The sequence below is a fragment of the Leuciscus leuciscus genome (genome assembly GCF_965113295.1).
Source record: "Leuciscus leuciscus genome assembly, chromosome: 19".
Lineage (NCBI taxonomy): Eukaryota > Metazoa > Chordata > Actinopteri > Cypriniformes > Leuciscidae > Leuciscus > Leuciscus leuciscus.
The window spans coordinates 38,842,629-38,853,812 of NC_138743.1; the positions used below are offsets into that span (position 1 = coordinate 38,842,629).

Here is an 11,184-nt window from a genome sequence, read left to right on the forward strand (position 1 = left end):
AGTCAGGGTGATTTTCACATAGTTTTGGAGCAAATATTCTAGGCTATGTCATACAATTTTCAAAAGTCTTGTGAAGAAATAATCAGTATGGGTTTCATGGCCTTATTTCAGTGAGAAATTTTTTTTGTATTTTCACAAACCACGCATAAATGTCATTATCTCAAAACTACAAACTTTTACATACATGCTGCTGATATATTATTGTAGCAGAGTTTGTGCTGAATACAGTGTAATTAGACTTTAGCCATGAAAATGTCACTAGTAACAGGAAAAAACACAAATGTCAGAGCATGTCAGAACACCTCCAGAGCCCAGAAAACAGCTCAGACCTCAGAGGGTTAAAGGTTCTTCATGGAACCATCAAGCAGAGATTTGTCAAAGCATCACATGACTTCAGAATAGATGGAATATAGCATGTGAGCCATAAAGACTAGAGTTTTGATACGTTTATGATGCTTTTCAGCTCACTCTTTATTCTTTTTGATGTTTGATAGGCTATGAAGTGTTACTGTATGGAAACAAGCTGCATGAAGATTCTCCACAGAAGAAATAAATAGATTTGGGACACGAGTGCAAGTAAAAGATAACAGAAGGGACATTATATGTTGAATTATTGAAGTAACGTTGACTGTAATGAGAGATTACCTGCTGACACAGGTAGAGAGTGGAGAGATTACCTGCGGACACAGGTAGAGAGGGGAGAGATATAGTGGAGAGATTACCTGCAGACACAGGTAGAGAGTGGAGAGATTACCTGTGGACACAGGTAGAGAGTGGAGCGATATAGTGGAGAGATTACCTGCAGACACAGGTAGAGAGTGAGGAGATTACCTGCAGACACAGGTAGACAGTGGAGAGGTAGAGTGAGGAGATTACCTGCGGACACAGGTAGAGAGTGGGGAGATTACCTGCGGACACAGGAAGAGAGGAGAGATTACCTGAGGACACAGGTAGAAAGTGGAGAGATTACCTGTGGACATAGGTAGAGAGTGGAGAGATATAGTGGAGAGATTACCTGCGGACACAGAGAGTGGAGAGATTACCTGCGGACACAGGTAGAGAGTGAGGAGATTACCTGCAGACACAGGTAGACAGTGGAGAGGTAGAGTGAGGAGATTACCTGCGGACACAGGTAGAGAGTGGGGAGATTACCTGCGGACACAGGAAGAGAGGAGAGATTACCTGAGGACACAGGTAGAAAGTGGAGAGATTACCTGCGGACATAGGTAGAGAGTGGAGAGATATAGTGGAGAGATTACCTGCGGACACAGAGAGTGGAGAGATTACCTGCGGACACAGGTAGAGAGTGGAGAGGTAGAGTGGAGAGATTACCTGCGGACACAGGTAGAGAGTGAGGAGATTACCTGCGGACACAGGTAGAGAGTGGAGAGGTAGAGTGGAGAGATTACCTGCGGACACAGGTAGAGTGGAGATATATGGAGAGATTACCTGCGGACACAGGTAGAGAGTGAGGAGATTACCTGCAGACACAGGTAGAGAGTGGAGAGGTAGAGTGGAGAGATTACCTGCGGACACAGGTAGAGTGGAGAGATATAGTGGAGAGATTACCTGCAGACACAGGTAGAGAGTGAGGAGATTACCTGCAGACACAGGTAGAGAGTGGAGAGATATAGTGGAGAAATTACCTGCGGACACAGGTAGAGAGTGGAGAGATTACCTGCAGACACAGGTAGAGAGTGAAGAGATATAGTGGAGAGATTACCTGCGGACACAGGTAGAGAGTGAGGAGATTACCTGCAGACACAGGTAGAGAGTGGAGAGGTAGAGTGGAGAGATTACCTGCGGACACAGGTAGAGAGTGGAGAGATATAGTGGAGAGATTACCTGCAGACACAGGTAGAGAGTGGAGAGATATAGTGGAGAGATTACCTGCGGACACAGGTAGAGAATGAGGAGAGTGCGGACGACACTACATTAGTCGGCCTTATTAAGGGCAACGACGAGTCTGCTTACAGGCAGGAAGTGTGTAAATTGGTTGCGTGGTGTGATGAGAACAACTTGGAGCTTAATCAGCAAAAGACCGTGGAAATGGTGATAGATTTTCGCAGAACACCCGCCTCTCTTCCACCTCTAACTATCAAGAGCTCTGTTGTGAAGAAGGTGGAGTCAATTAAATTTTTAGGCACTGTTATCACAAACAACTTGAAATGGGAGGAAAACAGTTCCTCCATTCTTAAGAGAGCTCATAGTGGAATGTTTTTCCTGAGACAGTTAACTAAACTGAACGTTTACAGCTCTGTTCGGTCTAGATTTTACAGAGCCACTGTGGAAAGCCTTCTTTCAGCATCTATCACTGTTTGGTTTGCATCGGCATCAGCCCAGGCGAAGGTCAGATTACAGCGCATTGTGCGCACAGCAGAGAGGCTGACTGGACAGAGGCAGCTGTCACTTAACGACCTGTATGAGACCAGAGTCAGGAAGAGGGCAGCTAAAATTGCTGCTGATCAGTCCCATCCAGCAAGTGACATTTTTAGGCTGCTTCCCTCAGGAAGAAGGTACAGGGCGCTGAGGACAAGAACCTCATGCCATCTTAATAGTTTTTTTCCAAGAGCCATTTCCCTTATGAATAGCTGATCCAGCACTATTTTTGGACTATTTTATTATTTGATTTGATTGTTTTAGGCATGCTTTTTGCAGCTATACGCATATATGTTTGTGTGTTGAGTTTGTGTGTTACTGATGGCCATATCAAATTCCTGTGTATCTGCTGATGCATTTGGCAAATAAAGTGATTCTTATCTTCTTATCTTATCTTATTACCTGCAGACACAGGTAGAGTGGAGAGATTACCTGCGGACACAGGTAGAGAGGAGAGATTACCTGAGGACACAGGTAGAGAGTGGAGAGATTACCTGCGGACATAGGTAGAGAGTGGAGAGATATAGTGGAGAGATTACCTGCGGACACAGGTAGAGAGTGGAGAGATATAGTGGAGAGATTACCTGCGGACACAGGTAGAGAGTGGAGAGATATAGTGGAGAGATTACCTGCGGACACAGTTAGAGAGTGGAGAGATTACCTGCGGACACAGTTAGAGAGTGAGGAGATTACCTGCGGACACAGGTAGAGAGTGAGGAGATTACCTGCGGACACAGGTAGAGAGTGGAGAAGTAGAGAGGAGAGATTACCTGCGGACACAGGTAGAGAGGAGAGATTACCTGTGGACACAGGTAGAGTGGAGAGATTACCTGCGGACACAGGTAGAGAGGAGAGATTACCTGCGGACACAGGTAGAGAGTGAGGAGATTACCTGCGGACACAGGTAGAGGCTGAGGAGCTTGGCGATGGCGATGGACAGCTCAGAGTACCTCTCTCCCAGAAGAACTTTCACCGGAGGACGGAAGTCGGAGTAGTCTGAGAGCGCTGGCAGCGACCCGTTAACGGCCAGCAGATGCTCCACACAGTGCAGAGCTTTAGTGGGAGAAGCACACGAATCACACACTTCATATCCCAGCTTAATCCCCGGAAGTAACGAAGAGTTGTTGATTTCTTCGATTGTGTAGATGGCACCCATCGATTGTAGAAATGGGATCAGATCAAAACTGGAAATATAGAGAAAGACACTTCTTAGTATTCAGTCCTTAGCTGACCAGCTGTATGATTATTTGTTATTAAAGGATTAGTTCAAAATTTCCTGTTAATTTACTCTCCCCCACGTCATCCAAGATGTTCATATATTTCTTTCTTCAGTCGAAAAGAAATGAAGGTTTTTGAGGAAAACATTCCAGGATTTTTCTCCATATAGTGGACTTCAATGGGGTCCAACTGGTTTAAGGTCCAAATTGCAGTTTCAGTGCAGCTTCAAAGGCTCTACATGATCCCAGCCGAGGAATAAGAGTCTTATCTAGACAATCCATCGCTCATTTTATAGAAAAACTCCATCTCATTTTCTCCTCCAACTTCAAATCGTCCGACATCATTTTTTTACCTTTTATTTATTTATTTATTTATTTTGTAAATGCATTTGTTTTTGCACATTCACTTTATAAACACTCGGTCTGTACTTCTGCCTATGTCTCACGCGTGACCTTTCAACATGATTACGTAATGCGTGGCGCATCACAGCTAGTGCAAGACGAGCATTTGTGGTTAAAAAGTATATAAATATTTTGGGTTGTGCCGATAGACGATAGTATCGTTTATCGACAATAGTCAGAGATATCACTGATGGCTGATGCCTTTGACAATATCAATACAATAATTGGCTCTTTTTCCCATTAATGTATTAATTATTATTATTATTATTATTAAAAGGCTAGTATTGTTATTAAATTAATATAAGGACTTACAATTAATTTGCCTTGCCTAAATTCATAACAACATCACCACATAATCACACTTGCAAAATCACAGGCACACACTTATGAGGACTCCTCAAAGATTTTTTTTTTTTAAACAGACTACAAAACTACATCCCACATCAAAATTGAATTGCAAGGTTATCTAAGTATTTACAAATCGTCAAGAGTGCTTGTTAACAGACGCATCTTTCTTATACAGCTTGTTTGAGGTAGAGTGGAGAGATTACTTGCGGACACAGGTAGAGTGGAGAGATTACCTGTGGACACAGGTAGAGAGTGGAGAGATATAGTGGAGAGATTACCTGCAGACACAGTTAGAGAGTGGAGAGATATAGTGGAGAGATTACCTGCGGACACAGGTAGAGAGTCGAGAGATAGAGTGGAGAGATTACCTGCGGACACAGGTAGAGAGTGGAGAGATTACCTGCGGACACAGGTAGAGAGTAGAGAGATATAGTGGAGAGATTACCTGCGGACACAGGTAGAGAGTGGAGAGATATAGTGGAGAGATTACCTGCGGACACAGGTAGAGTGGAGAGATTACCTGCGGACACAGGTAGAGTGGAGAGATTACCTGCGGACACAGGTAGAGAGGAGAGATTACCTGCGGACACAGGTAGAGAGGAGAGATTACCTGCGGACACAGGTAGAGAGGAGAGATTACCTGCGAACACAGGTAGAGAGGAGAGATTACCTGCAGACACAGGTAGAGAGTGGAGAGATATAGTGGAGAGATTACCTGCAGACACAGGTAGAGAGTGGAGAGATTACCTGCAGACACAGGTAGAGAGTGGAGAGATTACCTGCGGACACAGGTAGAGAGTGGAGAGATATAGTGGAGAGATTACCTGCAGACACAGGTAGAGAGTGGAGAGATTACCTGCGGACACAGGTAGAGAGTGGAGAGGTAGAGTGGAGAGATTACCTGCGGACACAGGTAGAGAGTGGAGAGATTACCTGCGGACACAGGTAGAGAGGAGAGATTACCTGCGGACACAGGAAGAGAGGAGAGATTACCTGCGGACACAGGTAGAGTTGAGAGATTACCTGCGGACACAGGTAGAGTGGAGAGATTACCTGCGGACACAGGTAGAGTGGAGAGATTACCTGCGGACACAGGTAGAGAGGAGAGATTACCTGCGAACACAGGTAGAGAGTGGAGAGATATAGTGGAGAGATTACCTGCAGACACAGGTAGAGAGTGGAGAGATTACCTGCGGACACAGGTAGAGAGTGGAGAGGTAGAGTGGAGAGATTACCTGCGGACACAGGTAGAGAGTGGAGAGATTACCTGCGGACACAGGTAGAGAGGAGAGATTACCTGCGGACACAGGAAGAGAGGAGAGATTACCTGCGGACACAGGTAGAGTTGAGAGATTACCTGCGGACACAGGTAGAGAGTGGAGAGATATAGTGGAGAGATTACCTGCGGACACAGGTAGAGAGTGGAGAGATATAGTGGAGAGATTACCTGCGGACACAGGTAGAGAGTGGAGAGATATAGTGGAGAGATTACCTGCAGACACAGGTAGAGAGTGGAGAGATTACCTGCGGACACAGGTAGAGAGTGGAGAGGTAGAGTGGAGAGATTACCTGCGGACACAGGTAGAGAGTGGAGAGATTACCTGCGGACACAGGTAGAGAGGAGAGATTACCTGCGGACACAGGAAGAGAGGAGAGATTACCTGCGGACACAGGTAGAGTTGAGAGATTACCTGCGGACACAGGTAGAGAGTGGAGAGATATAGTGGAGAGATTACCTGCGGACACAGGTAGAGAGTGGAGAGATATAGTGGAGAGATTACCTGCGGACACAGGTAGAGAGTGGAGAGATATAGTGGAGAGATTACCTGCGGAGCCGACACGCAGCCGTTCTGCAGTTGGTGAAAATTGGGGTTAGAGTGGAGGTACCCTTGTAAACGCATTAACCTGTTTTCCTTTATTGGAGTAAAGTAATAAGTTTAAGTATAAACCGATTAACTCAGCTAGATTTTTGCCCCTTACTGACTTCTCCCGGCATCTAAAACACATGAACCTGCGTTCTTTGGGTTTATTGAAGTGTACATATGTGATAGGCTATATGACAGGAAAGCGTCCTTACTGTGAATTTAAGTGCATCCAAACAGAGAGAAAACTGGTAGGAGGATATATATCACAAACTCAGACTCTTTCTTGACCAAAGAAATTATAAAAACGTGTTCTCATCTCGTGCAGAAGTAGTCAAAATGCTGCATCTGTAACGGCATGGGAGGATAATATGTGTCCCGCTGACATGTTGAAATAATATTGCATTTTTAATGCTTTATTTACAGGGTTCTTGCAGGTTTCAGCAAGTCAAATTTAAGACCTTTTTAAGACATTTTACGACCATAAAGTTTGAAATTTAAGACCTACCAAAAAAAAAATTCAAATCAAAGAATTCATTTTATTTCAATGAATTAAGTAATTGAAAAAACATTAATTTAATTTACAGATAAAACGATTAGTAACCTTCCACACCCAAAAACGTGTGTCAAATTGTACTATTCATATTATACTGTAAAAAACACATAATTAGTTGATTTTAGTTGATCATAGTTGATCATAACTAGAGATGAAATGGCATGAACATTTCATTTCAATGATTATAGTGACAAAAATGACCACGGTGATCACAGAATCCTGTTCAAAAAGTACACATACTACACAATGTCGAAAACCAGCAAATAACAAATAAAATTAGCATCAATATGCACTTTTTGTTTACATAAACATTAAAATAATACCATTAAAAATGATAGCCAGATTTTAAAAGTGTCTTGCAACATGTTATATACTAACATACAAGTTCAAATAAAGTTTAGACAAAAAAGTTGTTTTTATAAAAAGATAAACCTCACATATTTCAGACTTTAAATAAATTTTTATAAAAAGATAAATTACTGACATTTACAATGCACTTTAGCTTATCTTTTATTATTAATAGTAAAATTCGGTCGGATTTTCCCGTGGCGTCTGTCGTTGCAATGCAACCATGCACTGCGCTCTCCACAATGCATGAAAACAGGTCAGGGGTAAAAAAGGTGAGAAGGATGCGGCAGCAAAAAATCCAATCCAATCAACTTATATATATATATAGTGCTTTTTAAATGTTAAATTCATCAATCTGGTGCAAATTAAACAAAGAAAAATTATTTTAGTTACAGTGTCTGTCTACATTACTACTACATAATAATAGTTACAATATTAATCCTATGATAGTAATAGCCATATATTGTAAAACAAATGCACTGAAAAATAAAGGAAACTTTCATAATTAGTTTTGTACTAATTTCTATACTTGAAAGAGTATATTTCTATACTTCACATTAAAGGTGTGATTGGGCCAGCCCAGTGTCAATCAAGAAAAGAACCAAATGGGCCGCTGATCTACGTGTTTCATTGGGTGTCAGAAAAAAAAAAAACTAACGCTGACTTTTTATTGACCAATGCATTACACACTAATTACGCACTAACCCAGCGCCGCCAATTAAGCAAAACAAAACGAATGGGCAACCGATGCACGAGTTTTATGGGCCGTTAAGACAAAAAACGAAACAAAAAAGTATGAGATGTATCGGCCCAAAAAGCACGTCGGCCCACCGGGAATCTCCCGGTAGTCCCGATGGCATTAGCCTACATGCCTGGACGTCACACAAAACAAAATACTACCTGTAGCCTTTCACCATCCACTTATTTAGCTGCTGTTGCATCAATTGACATGCCATCTCCTTTCCCCTCTTTCTTTTTCTAGGTTTAGCCCCGACAGCTTTTTTGCATTATCCATCTTTTTCGACGACAACTCACTACTCGTTCCTGCTCGCTCCGCGCGCACGGCGCCCGCGCCCGCGCCCGCTCGCAATATTATCCCGCCCACTTCTATGTCAAAATTAAAAATAATGACATTGGCAACATCGCTGTCTGTATCTGACAGGACAGTTAACATTGTAAGCTAACTTACGTTACCTCAGGCTTGCTTTCCGACGTGCGGTTCTTTGTTCGGCAGTGTGTCATCAGACTCGCGGTGTTAAAGACTTTGAAAACAATTCTGCCCTACTCTGACTCGGATTGGCTGTCAGGTTTCGGCATTAGGAATGATGATTGTTTTTTTAAAGCTGCTAAGTTTATGGTAACTATAGAGATATACCGGGTAAATGCTGGCCACGACCACGTCCATGCACGGCCACGCTTGCTATAGCTCTGCTACAAGATTCATTTACGGAGAAGAGAAAAACACCCGTAGTGTTTGGGTGCACCCGCATCCTTCCAGTTGAGTGAGCTTTCAATGTTGTTACGGAAAGGGGCGAAGCTGATTGGTTGGTTCTTGTCACATGACCTGCGGTGCGTTTGCGGCATTCTGAAGAGTTCAGATTTTTTTTTATCTCGCTGCGCCTACATTTGAACGAACTTGAGCACGCAAAAGATGTGATATGTGAACGGCCTGTTGGCGAGACCTTTTTTAGACCTGACTAAATTAAATTTAAGACCACGGATCAAAATCTGGCTGTTTTTAAGACATTTTAAGGCCTTAAATTTAAAGTTCAGAATTTTAGACTTTTTAAGACTTTTTAAGACCCCGCGGGAACCCTGTATTTAACATCACAACAGACATAATAATTTAAATACTCATAGTCAGATACAAGAATGATTAGGATGTTTTTTTACCTCACTATACCAGGAAATAACCTGATTTAGCCTATTAATAAACACTCCACCTTTGCTAGCAAAATAGAAAAAGATTATCATACATAAAACAAAGTAATTAAACAAGCAAATTACTGAGTAAATAAGCAAGTTAATGATCAGTAAGCCCCTCCCCCCGCACGATTATATTGTGTATCGCCGATCTCTCAGGCTGACTAATGGACAATATGAAAATGGAGCATATCACCCAACACTAAAATATTTATTTTTGGTATATAAGGGCAATGGTTTGTCTAGATAAGACTGGATCATATCGAGACTTTGAAGCTGCACTGAATGTCACATTTGCACCTTCAACCCGTTGGACCCCATTGAAGTCAATATATGGAGAAAAATCCTGGAGTGTTTTCCTCAAAAACCTTAATTCCTTTTCGACTGAAGAAAGAAAGACATGGACATCTTGGATGACGTGGGGCAGAGTAAATCATCGAGGTTTTAATTCTGAAGTGAACTAATCCTTTAAATATAATAATAATAGTACATGGAACCCACAAATGCACTGTCCCTGTGTTTTACTGTAATTCTCAGATGATACCAAGTGAGATTTCAAAGAACTGAACTTGTAAACACTTAGTAAATATGTGAGTGCTGTGTCTGTGTGGTGGTTCACAGGTGTGGATACTCACTCAGTGCAGACGAAGGGCTGAGGTCTGGTTCTCTTGTGGAGGTTGATCACTTTAGAGTGGATGGAGCTCAGGATGGCGATGTTGACGTCTCCTTCCATGTACGCTCCGCACAGGGAGCTGGGAATATCACAGCGGACCCAGAGACCCGAGCTCAGCATCAGCAGGGCCAGCACACGCAGATCCAGGTGGGACAGCATCGCAAAAGAACATGAGCACACACATCAAATCAAGCATCTATTTATTGTAAACTGGTTCTGCTTTTCGGGTGACGTGAGCCGGAGGACTGGCAGTGTCTGAACAATACCGGTTTTCTCAGAGAAATCCACCTGCTCCGGCACATTTCTGTGGATCTGGAGGAATGTGGAGTTTACAGTAACATTTGTTTACGTTTGGTAGAACGGAGAGATTTCAGGATCTGGTTCAGCGGGTCTGTGATCAATCCACCGTCACACCTGACCAAAGAAACATTTCTGATGAAAGGGGGATCGGGGAAATGACAAACCAACCATCTGAAGCTATAGCTATAAAGTAAAAGAAGTGGTGAGAGTGAAATGTAAAGAGGTTTGAGGCACACACACACACACACACACACACACACACACACACACACACACACACACACACACACACACACACACACACACACACACACAGAGTGTATGGTGTAATACAGTATAATGTTCGACATCTTGACCTTTCATGCCATTGAATGTCTCCTGTATAGTGAGATGTTTTATCTGCTAAACCAGTGATGATGAAGAATGATGAAGAAGTGGACTCATGTGTTACACATTATCAACCTCAACCTGACACTTTAATAATGATAAATGTACATCACTGCTCACATGGTGCTTAACTCAGGTAATTATGGTGCCTTGCGTGAGATTACAGCGACAGAGGGAGATTTCCAATGACAGATTTATCTCATATATGTCAATATGATATTATACTGACGGAACCTGAACCCAGTTATGCTGTACATACAGTATTAAACATCTCAACATGAAACTCTGATTATGAAAACACAATAAAAGAATATTAAGACAGACACCTGAAAAACGTTTCACAACTTGTGTCCATCTTCTGTGTATTTATCAAAAGATTCAAGTTGGGAACATTATGATCTTTATGATGGATTTGATTTCTAAAGATATATTTTACAAATGTATTTCAAAACTGTATTATTCTCATGAACTTATTGTACAGTAATAAAAACATTAATATTTCAGATGGAGGGACTTTTTTTTTCAGGTTCTTTAAAACCAGAAACAGAGAATGTAGTAAAACGGGATGAACGTGATTCTTCAGTAAACACTGAGTGTAAGTAGAGGAGTCGAGCCACGGGCGTGACCGCTGATTACTTTCTTATCGTTATCTTTATCTTGCCTCCAGTCAGGACTGTGCCGCAAAAATACTTTCACTCTATTTGACAAATTAATTTTGTGAAATATACATATCTTTATATACAATAAACATGTCTTTGTGCAGGTGCAGTGAAAGGGCTGGAGATGCAG

The 11,184-nt window shown here is 42.2% G+C and overlaps 1 protein-coding gene across 1 annotated transcript in view; it reads right to left on the reverse strand.

Moving 5' to 3' along the window:
- Positions 1-10,013, reverse strand: part of olfcb1 (olfactory receptor C family, b1) — a 32,931-nt gene extending 22,918 nt beyond the window's left edge. Inside the window, exons 1-2 of the mRNA XM_082147900.1 lie at positions 9,671-10,013; positions 3,272-3,563 (exon numbers count right to left, since the gene is read on the reverse strand). Coding sequence (XP_082004026.1) covers positions 3,272-3,563; positions 9,671-9,867 — 489 coding nt within the window. The 5' untranslated portion in view covers positions 9,868-10,013. The remainder of the gene's footprint in view (positions 1-3,271; positions 3,564-9,670) is intronic.
- Positions 10,014-11,184: the final 1,171 nt, after the last annotated feature.